Source organism: Malania oleifera, chromosome 9 (assembly GCF_029873635.1).
Source record: "Malania oleifera isolate guangnan ecotype guangnan chromosome 9, ASM2987363v1, whole genome shotgun sequence".
Taxonomy (NCBI): Eukaryota; Viridiplantae; Streptophyta; class Magnoliopsida; order Santalales; family Ximeniaceae; genus Malania; species Malania oleifera.
The window spans coordinates 20421082-20448892 of record NC_080425.1 but is presented as its reverse complement, the minus strand read 5'-3'; the positions used below and the strand labels follow the sequence as shown (position 1 = coordinate 20448892).

Below are 27811 nucleotides of genomic sequence, written 5' to 3'. Positions count from 1 at the left end.
TTGATGGAAATCTTGATTTCAATTTGAAAAAATGATGGAAGTTAGTAGTGAAACACAAAATTCTTTTTTGAAACTTAAGAAATGGTTAATAGATATGATTAATGTACGTTTGAGGACTGATATATTATAAATTAAATACATCTATGTAGTGTATGAGGTGTAATAGTTGTAATATAATATGTGTACTAAAGATATTCGTAATATAGTATATGCATTAAAAATATTCAGTTAATTAGTTAATATAAATAAAATAATTCATAAATCAATTAAATTTTATTATTAATTATTATACAAAAAAAAAAAAAAAAAATTTAGACATGAATGATTAAATACATTGGTGTTGTAAGTTTAGTTTTTCATATAATTTAAACAGCCTTTGTAATAATCCTTTGTTTCAATTAAAAGGAAAGACAAATTAAAAGAGAAAATGCTAAATGACCAAAATAACCATTAACACTCCCCCTCAAGCTAGAGCATAAATATCATATACTCCTAAAATGAATTTAACACAAGCAGCTCTCAAGGCTTTAGTGATTGAATTAACAAACTGCAAATCAGATTTCACGAGTTTTGGTAATGAGCTTCTACACTAGTTCATCCTAATCAAAGTGGCAATCAATTTTAATGTGTTTTGTCTGCTCATGGAATATTGGGTTGGAGGCAATATGAATGGCTACTTAATTAAACACATCAAATCCGTAGATTGAGAGTGGAAAACTCAGCTCTTTCAACATGTTCTTTAACTAAGAAAATTCACTTATAGTGTGAGCCATGAGCCTATACTTTGAGTCAAGACTTGCTTGGCCACCACTATTTGTTTCTTACTCTTCAAAGAAACCAAATTATCACCAACAAAGATATAGTACTTGATTTTGGGTCTTCTGTTGGAAGGTAACCTGACTCAATCTACATCAATATATCCTTGAATAAGCCAAATTATCACCAACAAAGATATAGTACTTGGTTGTGGATTTTCTATTGGAAGGTGACCCGACTCAATCTGTATCAATATATCCTTGAGTATGATTGTGATTTCGATCCTGATACAAGAGACCGCTCCTAGGTGCACCTTTGAGATATCTCAATATGTGAATTACTGCATCCCAATGACCCATCCTTGGAGAATCCAAAAATTGATTCACAACACTTGTTTTAAAAGACATATTAGGTTGAATAACTGTGAGATAATTCAACTTTCCAACAAGTCTCGGTGCCACCTTGGGTTAGACAACAAATCACCATATTTGGCACTAACTTGCTATTAGGACCCATGGGTGTATTAACAGGTTTGGATCCCAATAGTTAGTATTATCCAAATGATCAAGAGCATATTTCCACTATGACAAAATGGTTACCATATGAGAGTTGGATACTTCTATACCCAAGAAGCATCTAAATGGTCCCAAATCTTTGGTCTGAAACATAGTCTTTAGAAAATGTTTAAGGCACTAAGATTATCATCATCGTTAATCATAATATTTTTTACATACACAATAAGTAAAAATCTTACGTAATGGAGTTTTGTTGATAAAATATAAAGTGATCTATTGCATCTTGTTGAAGGCCAAACTTAAGTGCTACAACATTGAATCGGCCAAACAATGCTCTGGGAAACTATTTTAAACCATATAATGAGTTCTTGAGACAACACACTATGCCTAACTCCCCTTGAGCAATAAACCTAGGTGATCACGCCATAGAGATCCCCTTCTCAAGATCACCATGCATGAAGGCATTCTTCACATCTAATTGATGTAGAGGCCAGTGACAAGTGGTAGCCAAGAAGATGAACAAACACACTAAGGTAAGTTTGGCTATTAGGGAGGATGTGTTTCAATAATCCAAACTATACACTTGAGTATATCCCTTAGCAACAAGGTAGGCCTCTAGAGGCTCTAATCAAGTCACAGAACCACCTAGACTGACCTTCATGGTGTCAACCACCAACCATAGATTACTAGGAGGAAGAGGTACCAACTTCAAAGTATCATTTTCTTGTGGCACATGCATCTCTTCAATCATTGCATTCCTTCACACAGAATGGGGCATGGCTTCAGAAATAGACTTTGGAAGAGCAACATAAGATATGGTAGTAAAAAACAGTAATATGATGGTGACAAGAAATCATAAAAAACAAAATTAGAGATTGGATGTTAGGTACAAGTGCGTTTACCTTTTCAAACAGCAATAGGAGGATCAACCACTTGGGAAATAGGAAAATTTGATGAGGGAACTAGAGGTGTAGAAGTGGAAGCTAAAGGAGGTTCTCTTCCCTTGATTGCTGTGTGTACACCTGCAAATTGGGACCATCCAAGTGGCAAGAAAGGCTTAAACTGGATGAAGATGTAGGAGGACTGGTTAGAGATGACAGGGTAGGATTTGGATGGCTATGTCGAGGAAGGGACTCATCAAGGTTAACAGGTCTCAAGGAAACATAATATGATGTAGACTCAAAAAAGGTGAGAACAATAGAGACAAGGAATCAATGTAAAGTAGGGCTATAACATTGATATACCTTTTTGAGTATAAAATAGGCGAGAAAAAAACATTTGATGATACAAGGATCCAACTTATCCTTTCTTGGATTTAACTGATGGACAATGGACACACAAACTGACTGTATGAGGAGGAATGGAGAACAAAGGAGCCTTAGGGAAGATAACTGAATATGGGATTTTACCACCAAGGATAGAGGATAACATTTTATTGATGAGAGAGCAGGTAGTGAGCATTACATCACTCCAAAAACACTTTTGGGACATTCATTTGACACTATAGAGTTTGAGTGACTTTGAGAATATGTTTGTTTTCATGCTCGGCAACTCCATTTTGTTGTGGAGTGTGGACACAATATTACTAATGGATCATACCAGAGTTAGTTATATAGGTAGTGAAATTTGTATGAGTTGCTCTGTTATTTTGCTGTAGTGGGACATATCCAAACTATGCCTGGAGTGTACAATCTTTTAGAGTCATAGAAATTTATTTTTTCTGTGTGAAATTTGTTAAAATTGTAATCTAGGATAAAATTTCAATAATTTGAACATTTTGTTTGCTTTTGTTTGGTTGCCATCCTGGTTGGTTTTGCTGTTTATGATTATTTACCTTGTTTGTCAGTGCAGGTTTGAGATGCCCAAGTTTCATTTATAATAAATTTGTATAATTTGTTCTAGAATTTTTTTGTGGAGAATTTGCACCTCCACTTGGAACTGTAAATCCAATCAAGTAGCTGCAATATAATGATTTTTTAAATTAAATATCAGAACTATGAAGACTGGACTTGTCTCTTCACTTTGAAGGCTTTTTGTTCTATCACATTTAGAGGTTTTGGAAAAGGAGGATAGGAAAGCCTTGTGGCGATGCACTATTATGGCTGTTAATTGGTGTGTTTGTTTGGAGAGAAACACCAAGATTGTCAAAGGGGTGGCCACAGCTAATCATTTGGTTTGGAGTAGAGTGGTTTATCTTGCATCACTGTGGGTGTCAGCTAATGGTTTCATCATGTTTCTCAGGAAGGCCTGCAGTGGGACTGGTTGGCTCTGCTTCATTGAGTTGGCTTTCAGATTGTGATGATCTCCTAGTTTAATTTTTTGTTATTGTTGTAAGGGGAGGATTTCTTGTGCTCCTGGTTGTTTCTTTTCTTTTCCACTTTTTTCTTTTGATGCACATTCTTATCTCTTCTAATAAATTTCTTTGTTTATCAAAAAAAAAAAAAAAAAAAAAACATAAGCTTTTAGGTGATGTGATAATCTAACATGGTATCAGAACTATGGTTGCCAGGAGCATGGGTTCTTGTTTTGTTGCCTGCTTTTATTGTTTATTGGGTTAAAAATTATCTTATTCCCTGTAATGGGTGTTGTTTATCTCTCAAAGTGCAATTGGGATGCACGTGAGGTGAGTGTTAAAGCTTGATATACATTGTTTGCACTACCTAATTGCTATAGCTTTTACGTAAAAGGTGGTAATCTAACAGGATGGCTAATTCTACCCAAGGTTTCTTTTTGGTTTATGAAATACTTAGGTTGCAGTGATTGGGCAATAATGATTTACTCTCTTTTATCTTCTGAAAATGATAGTCGATATTGGTTGTTGGATTCTTTAGGAGTCTATTCTTGTAAATCTTTTTTTGAATTCTTGGTTGGGACAAATTTCTCTTTTCCTCTTTACAAGGTTAAATGGAAGGTCAAAATTCCCCCTAAAATCAGAGCGTTTCTTTGGTTGGTTGTGCTTAATAGGATAAATACTAATGACTTGTTGCAAATGAGGAGACCTTTAATGGCTCTCCTTCCTGATATATGTATGCTTTGCTTAATTGTTCAGAGTCTGTTTCACACCTTTTCCTGCATTGCAATTTTGCATGGAAGGTTTGGAACAAGTTATTCAATTACTTTGAAGAAAGCTGGGTTTGCCCTAGAACAGAGGAGGAGTTCTTAGGAATTTCTTTTGTGCGGTTTGGGAGGAAGAAGGGAGGAATTGCATTTTGGAATTGTGCTTTATTTGCAGTGTTTTGGGGCTTGTGGAAGGAACTTAAACATGTATATTTGCAAGGAAGAAGTTACCATATTGGTTGGTGTAAGAAAAGATAATTTTTATGGCTTCTTTATGGTGTATGGACTATGAAAATTTCAAGGGAATGTGTGTTTTAGATGTTCAGCACGATTGGAAGTCTCTTCTTAGGATGTCTTGAGTTTCTTTTGTCATTTTTTATTTTTTCAATCTTCCTTTTTGGTTTTCCTGAGGATTTTATCAGACTATGTTAAGGAGATGTCTTCTCTCCTCCTTGTAAATTCTTTCTTTATCTAATGAATTTTTTTTTTTCTATAAAAAATGATTAGCTTTCCTTTATTGTATCAGTCTCCTTGCTATTTTTGCTGTAGTGGCTCATACCCAAACTATGCCTGGAGTGTACAATCTTTTAGAGTCAAAATTTATTCTTTCTTTGTGACATTTGTTAAAATTGTAATCTAGTATAAGTTTACTATAACTTGAATGTTTTATTTGCTTTTGATTGGTTGCCATCCTTGTTGGTTTTGCTGTTTGTGATTATTTAGCTGTTCTTGTCAGTGCAGGTTTGAGAGTCTTCTGTTCAAATTGGAGGTATTAGATCATAAGGCTCGGGAAAGAGCTGGAGTTATAACTCCTACTCTTGGTTCACCCATTCCTGTACTTCTACAGCTTGATGCTGCTATGGAGGTGAAATTTATTATTCTGTCATTTGGTTCAGTTTTGTCTCCTAGTTTTTGTTCAGTGGCATTGGGTACTTATTTTTGTGAATTGTTATTAATACCAGGAATGGGTAGTCAGTGGCATCTGTAGTTAGAATTTGTTATTAATACTAGGTATATTGAATAATGAGGTAGTTTTTTAAGTGCCAAATCCTGCATCTGTTACCAGTTGAATTTATTTATCTAACACAGCTTCTGTTTTTCTTCCACTGAATGCATTTTTCTTTAATTTTTGTATTATTAATAGACGATTTAACTATTGTAATTACTTATATGAGCTATAATGTTAGATGGATGACTCTTAAGGTAAATTGCTTGCAATTACACCCAAGTTTTTCTCTAAGGTTAACCTCTCCCCTCAAAAGAACCTGCCCAAACTCAGAAGACACTGAAACCTTCTACCCACTAAAGGAGTGTTTATTTCATGAAATTTAATGTTTTGGGAAAGTTTCAGATTACATGAATCATGGATTTCACTAATCATATTACCATCCATATATCGTTCCTATGTTCGGTTCACTAATCATCAAATTTTTATGCTTCCTTTGTTTAACCTAGATACTCCTCCCTACCATCACCAAAGAAGAAGATGATCTTCCTCAATCTTGGCAAGAGCCTGTTCCACTCCAAGGCTGACCCGCTACTGGTGACGCTTTACTTCATGGTCCGACCAACAATCAATGGCAAGCTGATGAAGATTTACTCTCTGAAATGACCTAGTGTTGACGAGCTACTGGGTGCAGTTGATGGAAAGTTCAGATCCTCATCTTCTTTGCTGGATTGCTGAATGGAATGGTTGTCGAAGATGATGATTGACCTTCATTGTCGGCACTTCCCATGATACTGAAAATTGAAATCGCCAATTCTAAAATTGCCAGAAAATTCAGGATCTGGTCTTCAATGAGGGTGAATGTGATGACGATGCTTAGCTCTCTGCTGTCAATCATTGCCCAGCCACTGGAAGCCAGATTATGCTGTGACATTGGACTGGTTGCTCCACCTACTTGCCATCTACCCCATCCTCACCTTCTCCCTTTGCAGCTTCCATGATGACAAAGCTGAGAGGCTCTATGGCATGGCTCCCATCTGCAATTTCATTGTCTACCCTGTCTGCAAGTTCTTGACCATGAAAGCAAGAATCACAAATTAGCTTATTTGGGAAAACTACAATACCACCTATTAAATGGTAATAAGATTTCCCAAAATATGGTTAAATAATATAACTGGAAATGGAAGATGATTGGAATCTTAAATTTTAATTTGTCAACCAAACATGGGTATACTATCACATTATTGGAATGTTATATTACTAGTACCCACTTTTTGTGAACCAAACACCACCTAAATCTTCTAAGAGAAGCCCCTCCTTAGCTAATTGATCTATAGCACCAAGTTCCTATAAGTTGTTTATTTTATTTTATTTTTAAACCTTTGAATTTCAAGTTCTAAAAGTTTATCTTTCAAAAAAGCTTCACTCCTATCATAAAACGAAACCCTTCCCACCCCTCGACATTGCACTTCCACCACTCACTAGCCAGCCTCCAAAAGTCGTGATGTGTCATCTGTCAATCGCATATTTTCAAAACAAAATATGGTTGGACCCCACTTTATAGGGTTTGATTCAAGTACTAACTGTATGCGGTCGGTAGGAATGGAATGGAATAGAGGGGAATGGACTTGAATATATCACTTGATTTCGTTATGCTCTTCGTTCAAATTTTCATTCCATTCCTTTCCTACCCTATTCCATTTTGCAAACCAGACATGGTGTAAAGGGGCAGTGATTAGAAATCACTCTAAGAATTACTTCTTCAGTAAAAGATTAGGGAAGGCCCTCCCAATTTGTAGGAAATAGGAGTCTGTCAATCCCAGTATATTGATCTATTTTCAGCATCAACTACTTGAGCTGCTCATTAGCAAGAGGAGTATCCCTTAAATCACAATCCCTTATGAAAGAATCAAATCTCTCATGCTAGAAGTGATGTTAGAACCTCCCAATTTTTCATTAATGTTCCTCTATTAATTAGGGGTTTTTGGGGGGGGGGGGGGGGGTGGGGATTGTGAAGGGTGGAGAGTGGGTTAAATTATGAAGATTATCAGTTGGGTCTAGGGGTGAGAGGAAAAGGATCTTAATTAGGGAAATGTTTTCTAAAAACTCCTCGGACATCGTATTGACTTAATAAAAAATGGAGATGATCAATCAAGGGATTATTAGGAGGACTTGGGATGGTCAACATAGGGAATGGGACATTTTATCCTCTTGAGGCGCCTTTGGTTGTGTTTTTGTCATGTGGGATTCATAGTCTCTTGAAAGTGGATAACTTAGTGGCGTTCTTTCCCCTCTTTGTTCTTGTTGAAGTGAAAGGGAGGGGTCAATGGTGGGTATCCTCTATGCATGGTCCTCCTAGACTCAATCTTAGGAATGTTTTCTGGGATGAGTTCTATTATATTTGTGTGTTGCTCTCCTAGGTGGGTAGCGAAGGGCATTTTAATGCAGCTAGGTTTGTGGGAAGAGAGAGGGGGGGGGGGGGAGGTGCAGAATTAATGCTAGTATGCAACAATTTGATATGCTTATTAGGGAGTGTGGCTTGAGAGATCTCCCTTTGAGTAATGCTACCTTCACTTGGTCTATGGGGGGCGCTAGAGTGGTGGCTCTAGTGATTGGGAGGATGAATTCCCTAACCTTTGTCAAATTGTTCTCCCAAGGCCTACTTTTGATCACTTCCCCATTATGCTGGAATCTAGTAGGGTTTCACGGGGTCCCACTCCTTTAAGGTTTGAGAATATGTGGCTGGACCATGCCTCTTTTAAGCCCTAGGTGAAGAGCTTGTGGGTTGAAGACACAAGGAAGGGTTGGGAAGGGTTTAGGTTTATGAGGAAGTTGAAACATTTGAAGGAGAATTGAAAATTTTGAATAAAGAGGTGTTTAGGGATGTTAGAATTAGGAAAGCCAGCTTCTTAAGTGAGCTGCATTTTTTTGGATAGAAAGGAAGAGGAGACTAACCCTTCGGAAAGTGAGGAGACAAAACGAATCTCTTTAAAGAATGATCTGGAACAGGTGATTTTCAAGGAAATAAGGAGTTGGAGACAGAAGACCAAATTTAAATGGGTCAGAGAAGGAGATTGTAATACTGGCTTCTTCGATATAATAGCTAATGGAAAGATGAGGAAAACTATGATTAGGGAGTTGGAGGTGCGAGGAGGGAGAATTATTAATGATCCTAATAGAATAGCCTTAGAGATCTCTAATTTTTTTGATAATCTTTATTTTGAAAAAGAGGTTTGTAGACCAATGGTTGAGGGTTTAGAGTGGGACCCATCTCCAGGGATCAAATATTTGGTTAGAGAGACCTTGAGTAGGAGAAGGTTGGGGGGGGGGGGGTAGTGTTTGGGATGAATAGGGATAAGGCTTCGAGTCCATATTGTTTTAATTTAGCTTTCTTCCAAGGTTGCTGGGATACTATTAAGGATGATTTGCTTAAAATTTATGATGAATTTTATGGGGGTGGGATTTTGAGTGAGTGCATTAAGTCCATTTTTTTTACCCTTGTACCTAAGATATCAAGATCCATTAAGATACTTATCAGTCTAGTCTCTAGTGTGTATAAGATTATTATCACAGTTCTTGCTAATAGGCTGAGTGTGGTGCTTGTAAGACCATTTGTACAACTCAGAGCGCTTTGTGGGGGGAGGGGATAGATAGTGGATTTCATTTTGGTGGCTAATGAAGTGGTGGAGGATATTGAAGGAGAAAGAAGAGGGGATTCATCTTCAAATTGGATTTTGAGAAGGTTTACGATAGAGTTAGTTGGAGTTGTTTGGACAAAATTTTTTGCGAGGAAGGGTTTTGGTGAGCATTGGCGACAATGGTTAAGGGGTTGTTTTATTGAATGTATGTATCTCGATGGTTGTGAATAGGAAACCTAAGTCTTGGTTTAGGGCTTCTAGAGGCATTAGACAAGGGTACCTACTTTCCTTTTCTGTTTGTCCTAGTAGCTGTTTTGTTGAGTAGAATGGTGGATAGGGCTGTGGATTGGGGATTAGTGAAAGATTTGGAAGTGGGAAGAGAGGGTGTGGTGGTATCTCATCTTTAGTTTGCAGATGATACTATTTTCTTTCTAGAAGACCATAGACCTTTTAGATGTATTTTGGGTATCCTCCACGTCTTTGAGAGGTTGTTGGGGCTTAAAATAAAATTGGGGAAGGGTGGTCTAGCTAATATTGATGTGCCTTTTGAGTGTGATAGGGAGCAGGCGTCAAAGGTGTGTTGTGGTCTTTTAGAGTGGCCTTTGACTTACTTAGGGGTCCCTTTAGGGGGCAATCCTAGATCCATGGATTTTTGGGACTCTGTGGTGGAAAGAGTGGCCAAGAGGTTTTATTGTTGGAAAGAGGCACTCTTTTTCCTTGGAGGGCAGATTCACCCTTATTCAGGCTTGTGTATCTAGTAGCCCCTTATATTATTTGTCTATCTTTAAAATTTTAGTGGGGATTGCTAAAAAAATTAAGAAAATTATGAAAGGCTTCTTATGGTCTGGAGTTGGGGATTTTTGGGATCACTTAATTAGGTGGGAGGAGGTCTGCAAGTCTAAAATGGAGGGTGGGCTGGGTCTTGGAAATTTGGTGTCTAAAAACATCGCTCTCCTAGCTACATGGTCATGGCATTTTCCCTTAGAAGATCATTCCCTTTGGCATAAAGTGATTAGAAGCAAGCATGGGTTGGGGGTGAATGGGTGGGATGCCACTGTTTGTATGTGATGTTCTTCAGAGTTCAGAGAGTCCATGGAGATCTATTTCTCCAAAATATCCCTTATTGATTCCTCATATTAATTTTTGTGGTGGGGAGGGGATCTCAAATTCGTTTTTGTAAAGATCTGTGGGTGGGGGATGATGTTTTATCTACATCTTACTCTCTTTTCGTTCGATTGAGCTCAGAGCAAGATACTATGATTTCATTCTTTGTGGTCGATTTGGTTAGCCCTCTGGTTTCTTGGAACTTTCACTTCAGAAGATCTCTAAACAATAGAGAGTTAATAGAACTCTTCGCCTTGTTGCCGTTATTGAATAATTGTCATCTTTCTTCAGCTAGAGATACTCGGTCTTGGGCTTTGGATCATTTGGTGGTTTATACTTGTAAATCTATCTTTTGAGTTTTTAGCCCTATCCAACTCTAGCTTTCCTCTATTCTCTTGGGTTTGTCCAGCATTGGTGGGAGGAATGTTGGCTATTTCTTTTGAAGGGAGGAGGAAGGATAGGGCTGCTGTTTGGAAATGTGGAATATTTGCAGTTGCAGTGCTGTGGGGGTTATGGTTGAGTAGAATGCATGGATTTTTTAGGGGTAAAAAATTAAATAGGCTGTTGGTTTGGGATAAGATTCATTACTTGGCCTCTTTACAGCATGTTGGTTTTGGATGTTTTAAGGGAGCGAGATTTTCAGAAATTCAGCAAGATTAGAGGAATTATTTGTTTTGATACTTCAATGTATTTTTTGTGCTTTTAGTTTCTTTTCTCTGGATTTTTCCAGAAATTTGATGGGAGCTGTCTCATTCTCCTCTTCATAAAATTCTTCTCTTTCTAATGAAATATCTTCTTTTGCTATGAAAAAAAAAAAAAAACAGATTTTAAAGTCACCCTCAAGACACTAAGTATGAGAATGTGAACCGTTGACTGCAGCAAGTAGAAACCCTATCGACTGAGGACAATTGGGACTATGAACTGACGTAAGCCCTCACTGTCCCTTACCCTTAATGTCTGAAAAAACAGACACAGAAAAAGGTACCAAGCCAGACATCCAACTTGCAAACAAATATAGTATCCTAGATAATCAAAGTACCACCTGAGGAATGAGAAGAAGCTAATGACACCCAATCCTTGAACCTAGAACTAAAATTTTGAAAATTTCTAAGAAACCTATCCACTCACTCTAACTTTGACCCCTGCAACATGGCAATATCAGGGGAAGCTTTACATATAATCTCCTTGATCTTACAATGTTCTTTCAAACTCCTCAACTCGTAACATTCCTACTCAACAGCTTCATCTAGGCAACTTACTAGCCCAACCTCTTTTACCCTTTCTACCTCCATAATTGGCTGAGGAGGCCAATTTATGCAGTTCCTTCTCCTCTGTCTCTCTCTTTTTCACAGACATAGGTTCTAGAGGACACTGCAACCTTCAAAGTATGACCTAGAGGGTTAACTAATTGCCCTGTGGGTCGCAATGTCCCAGTGACTAATCCTTTTCAATCAAGACATTGACAGGAGTAGGCAGAATACCTTTTGTCAAAGTTAAGAAACTCATTCTAGGTGCTGAGGGATTCATGTCCAGTAGGAGCATAACAGTTGCTTAATGAAAGAGTAGAAAAACAAGAATCAGAATTTTCTGGAAGGATATCGAAAGCCTAAGTTCTGTGGACATAGGGATCCTTGAAATATCTTACCATGTTGCTCAGTTGATAGAAGAAGCATCAAGAGTCTCTGATCCCTGATGTGCTGTCTTTTGCTTGTCTTGTCCCCATTAATGAATTGGCTGGTTTTTTGACCAGTGAAAATGTGTGTCAGCAAGTAGGTGTTTGCAGATACTTGTCTTATGTTTGTGTCTCTCTTCCAACAGCAGATGATTTTCTTCCCATATACATCCAGTACCTGATTAGGTTCAGAAAAGACACCTTCCTGTTGAGAATTATCCTCATTCACGCAGACACTGAAATAGCCATCAGCCATCTCCCCATCCTTAAGACATTTTCACAGAACTTGAAGCCTCTCTCGTACTCTGAAAAACCTTTGAAACCTCTCCTTGCCTCTATAGAAACTTTGAGTTATGGGTGTCTCTGATTCTGAAAAATTGACCTTCGCCTGAATCTAGCTGCATCTCCTAAAGTGCTTTTTCTTGGGCTCTTCTCTTTAGATCAGGTTCAGTTGGGTTTATTTGTCAATGACCTACTGGTGATTTTGAGTATGCTTAGGCCCAAAATGTTTATCCATCTGACCATCCAATTCTGGTTCGTAAACTTTCTATCATGAAGCTCGTTAAGCTTTGGCTCACCTGCCCAAGGCTTAAGTCCAAAGAAAGATGCCCCAGTGCATTTAAAACTCAAATTTGAATTAAACTTTCCAAATGCAGTATGGAGTCTTCTCTCTTTTATGTGGAAATTCGAAACATCCAGAAATTTTCCCTGTTGGTACCCAGGTGGATCTCTGTGATTCTGAATCCTAGCTTCAATGATGACTGTAGAGACCTTGGCCAGAAGAGTGCAAAGCACATTGGCGTACAACTGGACTGGATATTGCGATATCAACTTGATCAACATGCTTCAGACTCTTGCATATTTCTCGATCCACAATCCTCACATAGCTGAACCAGACCTTCGGCCCTGTTGGTTCTCTTCCTTTAGACTAGAAATTTTCTTCAAGCAAAAGATTCCACCAGCCAGAGGCATCCATGCTCTCTGGAAAGCATACGGATTGGCTCTGTTCCTTCTCTTGAAATTTTTCCAGGCATAAGAATTGACCCCATTGGTTTGTGAGCAGTTTTAAAAGCTAGAAACCTCCACTCAGCCTCTTGAGCACACCCCCAGGAACTTTGTCCAATTCACATGGACAGACCAAATTGAGGTTGTTTGGCATAGGACCTACTATAATTTGACTTCATTTAACACTAGAAACGATAGATGCTTTCGGGTAAATTCAGAGATGCACTGAGCCCTTGTCCAGTCTATCAAAGTTAAGAACTTCTCTATCGGCCCTGAAGGAATGGTGAAACCCCATGTAAATCCCGTCCTCAAGATGCTAGTTTAGTTTAGTGCAGCTTGCAGCAGAGTGTTGTGAAGAAACGGAGGAATGGTGAAGCCCCATGAGTCGCTCCCTTCAATGAATGCTTTAATGGACACTAACATTGCCTTAATCCCTTCTCTATGGCTTAAAATAAGATCATTCACAGCCTCTTCTTGCAGTGGTTTGGCTTTGGTACGATGCTGTTCCATAGACTAGATTGAAGATAAGGCAAGGAAATAGGGGGAGAATAAGAGTAAACTGGAACCAAACCAAGTCATTACCCTTAGTCAAATCTCTCTTGGAACATACTTCAAATGGTGAACACCAACCCTAACAGAATCAGACAAACTACAAATCCAGTTCCTCATTAAGGATCTCCATTCACTCTATTGGATAAGCCAGTATGAACTACTGCTGTCTTGCACATGCCTCGACTTTTCAATTAACAGGCCCTCCTTTGCCTTGAAGAGGTTACTTGCCATCCTCAGTTGTTATATTCAGCCACTTCCAATATTGAGTTACCTTCCTTCTGTAGTGACCTATTACATCCCAGTGCCCTCCGGAGAGTTGCAAAAACTGAAGACACTGAAAACAGGGATTAACCCAAACTTCCCCTTCTGTTTCTGATGCCAAGATGGATTTTTAGCCACTTTTTCAGGAATAGCTTAAAAGTAACCTTTCTAGGAACATGTACTCAAGTCAGAAATCTTAAGTGTTGCAAGTCTCCAAATTTTCACTGTTTCTCCATCCCTTGCTTTGATTGAATCTCACACAAGATCCTTCGGAATCTTCTCTAGCCCCACAATCTTATTCAACATGAGTCCCTCTTTAGCTTCGACTGACCCCTTAGCCTTCAAAACAGAAGACCTTAGAAGAAGTCTGGATTGCTGCTCAGCATTGGCCATACTTGATAAATATTTGAGAGACTCGCTCCTCTGGCCCACCAAATGGCATCAAATGAACCATTGTTGAAGGATTTCCTCAGGGATTTGGTGAGCTTGTTGGTTTGGGCCATTTTTTTTTTCAAAATTCACTCCTGCTTTAGGCCTATCTGATGTGAGAGTACCTTAGTGGGCTTAACCTGCAAACTCGATGGCCCAAACTCAAATGAATGAGGTCTACCATAGACTATCCCATTTGATTTGAAATTTTACTGAACAAGATGAGGATTTTAAAGGAGAGAATTTCCTACTGCCTTACCTCAACTTCCTTTACCGAAACGACATGCTTTCACTGGGAAGTGCTGGGCACTGAAGGTTCTCTATGGTATCTTCATAAGATGCTGCCTTTTGAACAATTAATGGCTGTAAAATTGATTTTCTCTTTGGATCTTTACAATTACCAACCTCTATGAGATTACCAGCATGTCTTCCTTGAAACCGTGTCTAGTGCAAGCGATCCTGTTTTCTCTCTTCACCAGCTCCCAGCTTGTTTGTAGCACCACATCCTTCTGCCTCCATTCCTTTGGGGATTATGATAGAAGATTATGATGTCTATCACTTGATAACCTTTGTAAATAGATGTATCTCGCATGTAACCTAATCTTCAAGTATAAACAGAATTTCAGATCATCTGACTTACAAAGTGCAATGACATGGTTTTACATATTAGTAACCCTGAATTTTGTGAATTGACTAGCCATCCATTTAAAAACTTCATGTGATAATGAAATAGAGAAAATTTTCCATCAACTCTGAGATTCGCATTCAAATTATGATCACTCTCGTTCCTGAGAGAGATAGATCCTATGTATAGCACTCATTTGTCTCCATGCTCAAACTACTAAATGCACTCCATACATGTTTTAATTGTAAGTGTGTGTGTGCCTGTGTTTTCCTTTTTTTGGTGAATAATATATTGCATGGTCAAGATTTAGGGTTCAAATACAAGACAATAATGAAGGTAGAGGTTGAGCAATAGTTCATACAAATGTAATTGAGAGCATCTAAAAATTCTAAACTGATGGATGGTAAAAAATGTTCTTAATATGGTCAAGCCTAGACTAGATGTTCTCTAGTAGGTACATATTTCTAGTCTATTTTGATTGCTAATGTTCAATTGGAAATCGTATTATTAGGAGGATTTAAGAATTAAGCGTAGAGAAGTGTAAGTTTCATGTTTTTAACCTCCTTAAGAACTTGTTCGTTTTTAGGGCATAGTTAATTGATTGGCTTTTGGGGCATTCATGCAACTAACACTAGCATGATATCAAAAAGCCCAAGTTCTACAAGGTCTTGGCTTCAATTTTTTTTTGTTTTTTGTTTTAATTCCATTAGATTTGTTATAGTGCACTTTGTTCTGTTTGCATTCGTGCACTCATTCAAATTCATCTGTTTGGTTCCATTTGTAAGAAGGGATTGCACGTGAAGGGAGTGGTGACTTGATACTCATTGTTGGACACAACCCAATAACTTAGCTTTTAATGTCCTTAAGTTGGGCGTGGTATCCTAGATTGACTTTCTGAATTATTTATGATTCCTTTGGTTGATAGCCCGAGATTCCTAGGCTTATTGGTTTTTGGGCTCCTATGGCGGAGAATGTGGCCGAGTGTTTGGATAGGTGGAAGTTTTTTTTTAATCTCAAGGTGCTTGTATGATGTATCATCCTCATTCACTTTTTGTTTATTTTTAGAATTTCAGTGGAGTTATCTAGGAGAATTGAAGAGTCATTAGAGATTTTCTTTGGTTTGTGGTTTGGGAGAAAAAAAAAGGGATTATTTGGTTAGTTAGGATGTGTTTTGTGGATCTAGAAAGGAGACGGCGGGGGATAAGATGTGGGTCTTGGTAAGTTGGTGTCCAAAAGCATTGTTCTGATGGAGAAGTTTCCCTTAGAGGAGAATTCCCTTTCTCAGAAGGTTACTAAAAATAAATTTGGCATGTAGGTAAATGGGTGGGATGCAAATATGAGTATTTGATGTTCATTGGAGAGTCCTCGATAGGGTATCTTGCAGTGTTATTCTGCCTTTATCCCATATACCAAATTTTTTGTGTAATGGGTCTCACATTCACTTTTAGGAAGATATTTTTTTTTTTATAATAAAAGAAGATATATTAAGAAAGAGAATGCACAAGCATAATGAGGATGTTAAATCCTCAAAAACAAAAGGAAGAAAAAGGGAAAAAAGTAAATAAAAAACAAAACAAAATGATATACTACAATCAGCCAAGAAAATTCTTCATTAATCCAGTCCCATCATAGTTCACTGAACACTTCAAATTAGCTCATTCCCTTTCACCCTTCTTCACCTTAGATTTACCACCATCAAGCTTAACTTCATTTCCTCCTTGATTAGACAACCAGAGGCCCAAGTTATCCAACAAACTCTGAGTTTGAAGGTCTTTCCCAAAAATTTCTTGATCCAGAGTAGGCAGAATTCTATCTTTTTCCTTGTGTTCTTTGGAAATATCATCATCAAAAATATTAATTCCATCTAAACCTTCTAAAGGAGGAGGTGGCACATAAGATAAATCCCCAAGGCGATTAGAAGAAGAATTGGAAAAATATCCATGCTAATCTTGAATATGATCCAAAAGTAAACCCTTTTCACACTCAAAATCACTGCTTTTTACACTATCATCATCCCAAACATCCCCTCATCTCTTACTATTCGCGCTTGTATTAGTCCTTTCTCCAATTGGCTCTTCCACTATACTTAAAACACTGTTGGAATCTCTCTTAATAACTTTCTTTCTTACTAGATGAATCTGGCTTATCTTCAATATTTTTCCTCCTTCCAAAATTGCCACTTCCGTACAGCGAACATAAACCCTTCAATTCCTCAAATTATTCGAATTGGCTCCCTTACCAATTGGATTTCTTTTTGAGTCAAGAATAAAGTTTTGAGTTTCAACTTTACAAGAATCATCTTAGGGGGTTAGATTACTCTTGTCCATGTGTGTCTATCTTCCATTCTATTGTATTATTTGTCTTTTTTTTTTAGAATTCGTGTGAGAGTGGCATGCAGGCTTGTATAATTAATGAAGGATTTCTTATGGTCGAGTGGGGAAGAGGGTCAAAGGGATCACCTTGTAGGTTGGGAGATTGTGTGTAGGTCTAAAAAGGAGGGTGGTTTGGGCCTTGGTAATTTGGTGTACAAAAACATATATTTGGTGGAGAAATGGTTATGGCACTTTCCTTTAGAATCTAAATCTCTTTGGCATAAGGTAATTTGTAGTAAATTTGGTCTTCTATAGAATAGGTGGGATGCTAAAATTGAGATTAATACTACTCATATGAGTCCTTGGAAGTTTGTATCTTAGATTTATGATGATTTCTTTCCTAAAATCCAATACATGGTGGGTAAGAGGAGCGAATTTGTTTCTGGGAGGACCTTTGGATTGGCAAGATGCAATTGGTTATTGCTTTTCCCTATCTTTTTCGAGTCTCTATTCTTCATGATACCCTTATTTCTAATTTTTTTTTTCCCTTTTGTCAAGGGATCGTCTCTCTTGGAATCAATGTCAGAGAGATTGATGAGTTGGCTCTTTTAACTAGTTTGCTTGATTCTTTCCACGTTCATTTGGAAAATGATAAAAGGATTTGGAGTTTAGATCCTTTTGGGGATTTGTTTTGTAATTTTTTTTCTCTTTTTTTGACTCCCAACACGAGTGAGGATCCTTTTGGTTTGTACTCTTTGATTTGAAAAGCTAAAGCTCCCTAAAAAATAAAAGCTTTTATTTGGATTGCAGTACTTGATAGAATTACTGCTAATGATGTGCTTTAGAAGAGAAGGGCTAATAAGGCCCTATCATCAGATGTTTGTGTCCTCTGTTTGAGTAGTGGGGAGACTTGCTCACAATTGTTTTTTCATTGCCCTTTTACTTGGGTTGTCTAGAATAAATTATTTGGTGTATGTGGTGAAGATTGGATTTGCCTCTCCACTTTGAAGGCCTTTTGCTTTATCACTTTTAGAGGTTTTGGAAAAGGGAAGGATAGGAAAGCCTTTTGGCAATGCACTATTATGGCTGTTATTTGGTGTGTTTGGTTGGAGCAAGGTTCGAAATTGCGGTTGCAGGTAACGTTGCGTAATGTTCGTGAGTCACGGGACGTGGGAGACGTAGGTGTTACGTAACGGGAAGCCGGCGTAATGATCGTGAATTTGTTTCATGCATGCACAACCATGCCAAAATTGAAGAATAAGCATGAAATCCATTAATATATGATTTTTAATGAATTTGGACTGCTTTTATTTGACCTACAAATGTTTTTTAATAGGCATTATGATTTTTATATTAATTTTAGTATGCTATTTACAAAAAAAAACTCAATTTTTTAATAGTTTGCACTACTTTAATGGGTAAAAAAATGTAGAAATGTATTTAAAATGAAGAATCAATTAGTTGGAGACATAAAATTACTAAAAATGAGTCAATACTCAATATTCACATCCATGAATTTGAAAAATGATTGGTATCAATAGTCGTACATTAGTACAATATTACAATATAGCACATGTCACCACCAAAAAGAATGACGTGGAGGGTCGTCATAATCTGCATCTCTATCTTGAGATTAGGATTGGGAATTATCTCCCCACCCTTGTGGAAATACATAGCTGAATAAACCCATGTTCATGTTATTTCGTTGTTTCTTATGATAATCTACTAGTGGTGAAAATCCAACTAATATAGGAGGTGCATAATCTCCTCCTTGACCATATTCTGAATAATATCCATAAGTTGGGATTGGGGTTAGGACTGGCTTTGGGTAGTGTGTAGAAGAAGACCCACTAGATCCTGACCCACTAGGATATGGATGAGACACATAATATGGATCATAGTGTTGAGGTGGTGGATATGCTTGATGAGATCCATATGATTGTGATGATGAATCATCTAAACCAAAGTCTCCAAAACTACGAATCACACTATATATGAATCTTTAGCAGAATCACGATCTCGGTGTCAGTGACTTCTTCTAGTTTGTGCACCATGACTCCTTCTAGGGCCACCACTAGTAGCACTCTTCCTCATGGGTTGTGCAGATTGGTACTTTGGAGGAATGCCCAAGTCATAATTTTCGAATATGTCATGTAGTCTATAATGACTAAAAGGATATGTATCTTCTGAAAATGATGCCCCTGTGTCATACCCATAATCATATTCTGCACCATCACCACCACCACCATCACCCCTAGCCCTAGTCCTAGCATCACTGCCCTCATCAGCATCACTTGGTGGGCTCAAACCAAGATAATCATCACTTTGCGTACATTCAGGACTTAAACTTGAATCATGCACGTTTATTGGTAGTTGATCACCTCCTTCCGCAGTACCACCAACTTCTCAATTTGAGTTGTCCTGACCATCGAGTAATGGTGCCTCTCTCTCCTTTAATCAGGGACTCAAGGGATCATTTTCTTCGAAAATAGTCCAAATTGATTGGGTTAAAACGATCTTCAATGTCTGTTGGCTTCTTCTCATTGTATGTCTTAACTTCAACCTCATGTTGTGATACACGAAAACAAGTTTTTGTAGTCTTATGTACTTCAGTCTATTTCTTGTTTTCGTATGGATGAGGCTAAAGGTGCTCCAATTACGCTCATAGTTCGAAGTTGATGTGGTCTGGTTAAGAACTCTGATTGTTGTTTTCTGTAGCTCAGGAACACACATGCCATAATGAATAACCCATTCGGTTGCATAAATAATTGACGAAAAATATATGTTAATACAGTGTATTTTTGAAAAGTCAAATTTGAACATAAAAATGAAAAAATAGATCCATTCACCCATTATTTAGTTACATTTACCAGGATTTGTTTGCTTTATTGCCTTTTGAGCCAAGGAGTTCCAAATGTCTTCTGCCTCTCCCGATACAACAACAACTAAAAAAGGAGGAATGTGAAGTATAATTATTTAATTCGATATATATTATAGAAAGTATGACTTAATACTAAAATAATTCATTATTCAATAGAACCTATACTTACTTGATTGATAGCCTGAATTTGAGTGTCCATATCGGGTACTAGCTTGGTTATCACTTTTTTAAACCCATCCATGACTTCTCTAGCAACTTCAGGAGAGGGTGGGGCACCATAAGGAAATTTGGGGTTAACAAAATATCCTAAAATTAAATTTACAAATATATTAATCAATAATAGTGTTTTAATGCAACTATGCATCATTTAAAAGTTGAAATAATAAGAAATTGTATTTTATCTACGCTTACCAGCTGCGCGTAAGTCTTGGTGCAATTGAAAACTCTATCGGTTAGCAATAATTTTCCAATAATCTTTGTAGAACCAACAATCTTTCTGAATGACTAACTTTGCCCTATCAATTGCCTCGTATATGAAACCCATGGTTGGTTTTTCATCACCATCAATCAATTTAATAATTTTCACTAAGGGTTCCTGTACTTTAATTATATCGGAGGCCTTTTGCCAAAACTCTTTCCTTAAGATAATTTTCTTCACATCATATGATGGGTTTGATTTTGCCATCCCAAACCTTGAGTTTTTCCAACCATCAGATGTGAACATTTCCCTCCATGCTTGTTTATGCCTAACAATGGTCTCCAAGGCAATAAAGTTGGTGGCAAATCAAGTGATGGCAAGATGAATAAGGTCTATGCAATGAGCTGTAGATGCTATCTATTAGAAATTGAGCCTCTTTTGCATTAATAATTTTCCTCCCGCCTTCATTGCAGCTTCATTATCAATTACTACTTGGACAATTCCTCCCCAATTTCAACCACCTTGTCCATTAATCTGAAATGAAATTATAGATTTAACAATTACTACTACTTAAATTAAAAATATACAAGTTATCAAGTGACTCAAGTCAATCAAAATTAGAAAATTACCTGAAATAATATTCAGTTGTTCGGCTCGGCACATCAGAGACATCAACTGATTTGTGGAAAACAGTGCCTCTATTGCAATAAACTAAAAAGTTTATTATGTGTTTTCTTGTGTGCCCTGACCAACCATCACACATAATGGTTATTCCTTTCTCCTTCCAAATGCTAGCAAAAGAAGATATATAATTTTTCATTTCCTGATACTTTTGCTCCAAATATATTTTAGAGACCTCATTGGGTGATGGGCCCTTCACCTCCTTTCCAACCTCTGCATCAATATCAAGTATTGATTGCATAAATGGAGAGTCAGCTATATTCGCTAGAATTAGATTATAAATTAGGAATTTTGCCACTGCTTTTCCTAATTTACTCCTTAAACCCTTCAGAATTTTGGTATTTATTTTTGTTTGCTTGGCACTCCTACTTCTTTCTAGAGTAGGATCCATCGCCCTTAAACTAGCTTCAGAGGCATTAGGGTTAATCCATTGTCGTTTGCTACCTCCAGCTTCTTGAACACTTTGTGACCGAACTCTACCAAAACCATCGGCACTACCACTACCAGAGCCACCGCCCTGTTCATTATAATTGCCACTTCCACCTGTTCTTGCCCTAAATCTATACCTCTCTTCCCATTCTTGTTGTGCTTGTATTCTTTCTTGTTGAGCAAATCTTATTCTTTCTTGATTTAAATCTTCTTCATTGCTCAAATTTTCAAAATCTCCTCTAATTTGTGCTTCTAGTTCCTCTTTCCTTTTTTGTTTTTCTTATTCTTTGTATATTGTTGTAGATGTTTCATTATTTCTTCTTTAAGTTGCGTGGTTACATTTGGACGCAGAGACACCTGACCTTTTTTATGTGCCAAGTGTTGTTTTAATCGTGTAATTCCTCCTTTAATTATTTTTCCGCATAATTTACACAAGACAACATGTCTACTACCTTCCACTAGAGTAGCAAAATGCCAACCAATGTCTTCACTAGGTAACTCTTCACTTCCTTTTTTATCACGCGACATCTTGATGCTTGATTAGATGACTTCTACACATAAGTAAAAATAAAAATTATGGTCCTTATACAGGAAATTAAGAATAAAATGATACATAATTAGCTAATTACATAACAGTATAACATAAATGATGGATTAAATTTAAGACTTTAAGTTGCTAACTATTAAAAAATTTTAGTTAGTTTATACATATATAATACAATTATTTATAGTACAATTTACCATTTAACAAAATAAATATAGAATTGTAGATCTTACAATTTAATTATTTAAAAAGTAGTGTACTAGAGTCACTTGACTAATTGTGTAGAAATTAGAATATATTATAAATTGTAGATCTAATATTAAATTATTAATTGTCAAAAATAGATATGTAAATTTATAATTTGCAGAAATCTTTGTATTAATTAATAATTTTTTACTCATATACTAATTGTAAATCTGTACTCTATAGATTCTATACTTTATACTAATTTTTTTATATTAATTAATAAATTTTTCTTACATAATTATTTACAAATTCATATAAAATAAAATAAAAGTAATTAAATAATAAGTATAAACTTAAAAGAATAAAAAAAACTAAATTACTAATTTATTAGTAATTTAGTAGGCTATACTTGCACTGTATTAGGCTGGAGTAGCCTTTGCTACTTTAAATTAAAATAAATAATTTTAAAAAAAGAAGGAATACCGGATTTTGGAAGAACTAAGAAGGCATACCCAAGTTGGGACTCCCGACAGTGGCCGAACCTGCGAATGGAGTTTGAGCTGCAAGCCTCCAAATCCTCAAATTTCTTCTTGATTTCAAGATTTTCTTGTAGAATCTACCCTAAGCTTTCCTAAATAACAACAATTTTGCCGACAAATTATGAAAATTTCCACATATTGAAGAGCCAACTCAGCCGACATGCAGAGCACAACTTCAAACAACAAATCAAAGCTGATTTTTGAGGTTTGGAAGCTTCAGATCAGTAGATCTAAGTTGGATGAAGGAGACGAAGGGGAAAGAAGCAGCAACACGCGAAGTGGAACACAAAAAATGAAGCAGATTCGAGGAGATAAGGTGTCAGGCCTATTGGAGTCCGTAATGTGGTGTAACAGCCGTTACGGGCTGTAACGTAAGTGTAACGCCCGTTACGAGCCGTTACAGTTCCATAACGGCCATTACGGCCATAAATTTCCTACTCACCTCATTAGCGGCTTGAAACGGTATTGGAGGCCTGATTTTCCGTTACGTAACGACCATTATTTAATACCATGGGTTGGGAGAAATGCCAGGATTTTCAAAGGGGTGGCCATAACTAACAATTTGTTTTGGAGTAGAGTGGTTTATCGTGCATCATTGTGGGTGTTTCTCTAGAAGACCTACGATGTGACTAGTTGGCTCTGCTTCATTGAGATGGATTTGAGATTATGATGGCCTCTTAGTGTAATTTTTTTTTTATTATTGTAAAGGGACGATTTCTTATGCTCTTAGTTTTTCTTTTCTTCTCGACTTTTTTCTTTTGTTGTACATTCTAATCCCTTCTAACAAATTTCTTTGTTCATAAAAAAAAAAAAAAAAAATCACAAGAATTAAGATTCTAGGAAGAAAATCCCCCAATTACATCCCTTGATCCCCGCCTACAATTGTTCTTCTCCTAGAAAGGAGATATATCATCTCCCCTAGAGTATTATTAGAATTTCTAGAAACCCATCTTTCTAATTTTGCCTTCTCTTTTGGAGCATCTACTTCTCTCCGTTTGACCACCTTGGATCTTGTTTGAAGATGTTGAACCAAATGAAACGCCATGTATCTTGTTCAAAGACAAACACACATCTAAACTAAACTCATCTTGCTTCTGCTCTAAAGGAAGCTGCCCTCCTGTAACCTTACAGGTTTCAAATGAAAAGGCTTCATTGTAACTGAGGATCTAAATAGGCTTTTGGACCTGCCGGTTCAATTGGTCAATCTGTGAATAACCTGCGTATTTGCTTTCTCACCAACCAAGCCTAGTAGAGTCATAAGATTGCTTGTGGGCCTCCTTAACCGACATGTCCAACATAAATTGTGATAGGCCTTTATTGTCTTCAAACAACCGGCCTAGGTCTATATTAATCGAAAGCTTCAGTTCAAGCCCACTTGACCTTCGCCATCTTGTTGTCCATGCAGGGAACCCTAGCTGCTTCTGGTCTCAACTCCTCATCCAAAACCTTTGTGCTTTGTCATAGTTTTAGCTGGTGCTTAATGGTCATTATGGATGTTACGTAATGGGACTTCGAGATTGTTATGGTGCTAGACTGGCTGTGAATGACTAAAACAGGTTTTTGAGTCTCTTTTTTTTTTTTGTATTTACCCCTCCTTTTTCCCTTTATTGAAGCTTAGAGAGTTGGTTTATCTAGTTAGTGATTTTTTAATTTTAAAAAATCATTTTTGGGTTTATTTTCCTTGACATTTAAATTGTGTTTTTTTTTTAATTTTTAATTTTTAAATCAGTTCATTCAAACAACTTCTCCTTATTAAATTACATGTATTCATATTCTATGTTCTTTCATTTTATTTCTTACTCCTAGTTTGGAGATTAGAATACATTCTATTGTATGCACTTTTGTTCTTGTTTAACATATGAACATTCTATATTTTATTTTTTGAATGTAAAAAATTCCATTAAATACTATATTATATGGCATTCTATATTTTATATTTCTTTATATTTATGATTTCTTAGTTTGAATTTCACTTATAATCAATCAAGTAGTGAAAAGTGGCAAATGCATGCTTCTTCTCACCAATGACAACTAAAGCAACGACATCCAATACTTGTAGTATATGTTGTATTTAAAATGATTTAAATTTAATAAAAATCATTTATAGCATTAATGTATAGGATTTTGGGATCAAAACATGTGAATCTATATGTTCTATAAAGTTTTCTAATGCAAAAAATGAATTAGAGTCGCAATGTTCGTTACTTGCTATGTAACATTTGCAATGGTCTCAACCGTGACATAGTGATTACTATTATGCAAACTGTTATTGGTATTTGAAACCATGCCCTTAGCACTGTTAATTGCTCATGCATAGCAGACTAAAGGATCTCCTCTTTCACCCCCCCCCCCTCCCCCAACACAACAAACACACACCACCTTTGGCACTCCCTTATAAGTTGAGCGAACTCCATTAGCATCTAGGCTATACTATTTGACCCCAAGATCAATTCTCATTGATCTTTTTACTACCTACCCTATCAGAGCCTGACCGAAAAAGCTCGCCGGAGCAATGAATTCATCACTAAATTGAGACCACCCATTGCCATTTGATCCTTTAGGGAGAAAAATAGAATACCTTTTGCTTTTACATCCCCCCTAATTCTAGGAACTTCCCTACCCAAGTCGCATGAGTCCCCATCCAATAATTGACATAACCCACCTAAAAGCTTCAAATATTCTTGCTTAACTTCCAATAAGAGACAAGAAACCTTGTTAGAACTTGAAGAAAGTCGTACCCATCGATTGCATTGCCGATTCTTCTCAAGAATGAGTAGAGCTCCAACGTTCCCAACTTTATCTAATCTTAGATCAAAGGATTTCCTTTCGATTTAGACTTAATGAACCATCAATGGCACCATGGTAACTGGCAAAAGTGAAGCGAGCAATGGAGAATTCTTTGCGTGAGAGAGAATACCATCATGAGAGTATTTGCGAACACCTTAGCTGAATTCTTATTCTGTAGGCTTTAGGAAGATATTTGGGTGGGTGATTTTGTGCATTTCATTTATTTTCCTCGTTTGTATCATATCTTCTCGTTGCTCAATGGTGTTACTTCCTTTCTTTTGATCACTAATGGGAATAATATCTCTTGGAATGAAAAATTTCCATTTTGTAGATATATTAAGGATAGGGATGTGGAGGAACTCTCAACTTTGTTGTGGGGTTATTGTCCTTCCAATAGGAATGACACTTAGCTGCGGTTTTGATTCAATAGAGGTTTTTTGGGCATTTGATTCTTGAAAACATGCCCTTTTTGCTTCATTGTAGTATTTGGAAGGCCAATGTTCCCCCTAATATTATGGGCTTTTTGTACATTCTTCATTCATTAATGAAATCTTTTCTTTTTCCCTCAAAAAAGTGGGAAAAAAAAGAAAAAGTGGTGATCTAATATGGTATTTGGTTGGAAAGGAATGCTTGTGTTTTTATGGGGAAGAAGATGTCTTGGCCTGTGCTCTGGGATATAATTCGATATATGGCCTCGTTATTGGATTTTGCAGTAGGTTGCTTTAAAGAGGTGTGTTTTTGGCTTTGGGAAGACATGTCCGTTCTTGGTCTTTGGATTAATCGAGGTTGTTTTTCTGTAAAGCATTCTATGAATTCTTGATTTATTCCAATTCTCCTTTCCCTCTCTATCCTATTATTTGGAAGGTCAAAGTTCCCCCAATAATAAAAGCTTTTACTTGGTTGGTTCTGCTTAATAAAACTAATTCCAATAATTTGTTGCAGATTAAGGCTCTCTCTCCAGATGTTTATGTGCTCTGTTTTAGGAATTCCGAGACAGCATCCTACCTATTTTTGCATTGTGATTTTGCATGGAGGATATGGAACAAACTATTTGGTATTATGGAAGTGAGTTGGGTTTGTCTCTCTTCAGTGGAAGACTTGTTAGTCATCTCATTTGCTGGCTTTTGGTAGAAGGAAGGATAGGGCAGCTCCTGTAGAAGAGTGGCAAATATGCAGTCTTATGGGGTATATGGCTGAAGCATAATGCACGGATTTCTTCTGGGAAGAAGTTACACTGGTCGCTGATGTGGGCAAAAATTTAGTATATGGCATCTTTACCATGCATCGGGTTTGGAATTTTTAGGGAAGCTAGTTTTCAGGATTTAAACAGGGATGAGAGGAACTGGCTATTTGATTTTTGTTGTTTTGTTTTCTTTTTCTGGTTTGAACCAGAATTTATGCGGGGGATATCTTATTCTCCCTCCTTGTAAATTCTTTCCCTATTAATGAAATTTCTTTTGTTATAAAAAAAGGTGTGTTTTTGGATTTACAGCATGACTGAATGTCTGTTTTATTCTTCATTCTCATATTAGGGGTTTTTCTTGTGCTCCTTTTTTCACATTCTTCCATCATTAGTGAAATGTCTTTTTCTATTCCAGAAGAAAAAGAAAAATATTTTAGAGGGCTAAACCCTATATGAAGATTGAGCTTTAAGCTTACATAATGATATGAGATTCAATGGTTATGGATTATTATTGAGTAATGGTAGTTTGAAAGGAGAATTCAATATTATATCTTTGCCAACGTCATGCTTTTCTCATTTTGGTATAGTGTATCATTTATAAAACATTGGAATTCACCATTCGATTGAAATACTTATATTTGATTGTAACTTTTCTTTGGCATTTCTTTAAACTGAATGTTTTATACTTGTTGATCAACTAATCTATCTGGTATCATGTTACTTGTTGATTGGTTAAACTCGCAGTTTTCTGTGTTTTCCAATCTGTTGAACACTGATGGTTCATTTTTAGGTGGAAATTGTCTTTAAGGGTGCGTATGGTTCAATAGCTAAGGTTGCCAGGACTTACTAAAACTGAACTGAACTGTATTGGACTGGCTATAAAAGTTTTCCTGTCCTTTGTTTGATGTGCCACCTATAAAGGACATAATAACAACTTGAAAGACAAAAATACACTTGACAGCATACCCTCTTCTTTGCCTCTTCTCTATTTCATTCCTGCTTACTTCTTCTTCTTCTTCTAGTCAATTGTCCGTCATCCTCAGAAAGCCAACTTGCATCTTCTTTATCATTCGAATCTAATCTTAGTTGTTTGGTCGCGAGCTCTCAAGAACGTATGCAGGTACCTAGCAGCCGACTTCTGGAATTGGCAAGATTGAGCTCCTGGACTTTGCCGCTTACCTGATCAGCGAGTTCATAGGTAGAACAAACATTAGAGAGCATGTAATCAGTGTCAGCCTTGATGATGTCAAGGACATGAGTGGATTTCTGGAAAGAGAGCTGTTTGTCGAGA

The 27811-nt window shown here is 36.8% G+C and overlaps 1 protein-coding gene across 4 annotated transcripts in view; it reads left to right on the top strand.

The window, feature by feature from the left end:
- The window catches only part of LOC131164181 (enhancer of polycomb-like protein 1), a 77973-nt gene that overhangs the window by 10366 nt on the left and 39796 nt on the right, over window positions 1-27811 (top strand). For all 4 annotated transcript variants that reach the window (XM_058121178.1, XM_058121177.1, XM_058121180.1 and 1 more), the window contains one exon: window positions 5070-5193. In XM_058121178.1, the coding sequence (XP_057977161.1) occupies window positions 5070-5193 (124 nt within the window). The remainder of the gene's footprint in view (window positions 1-5069; window positions 5194-27811) is intronic.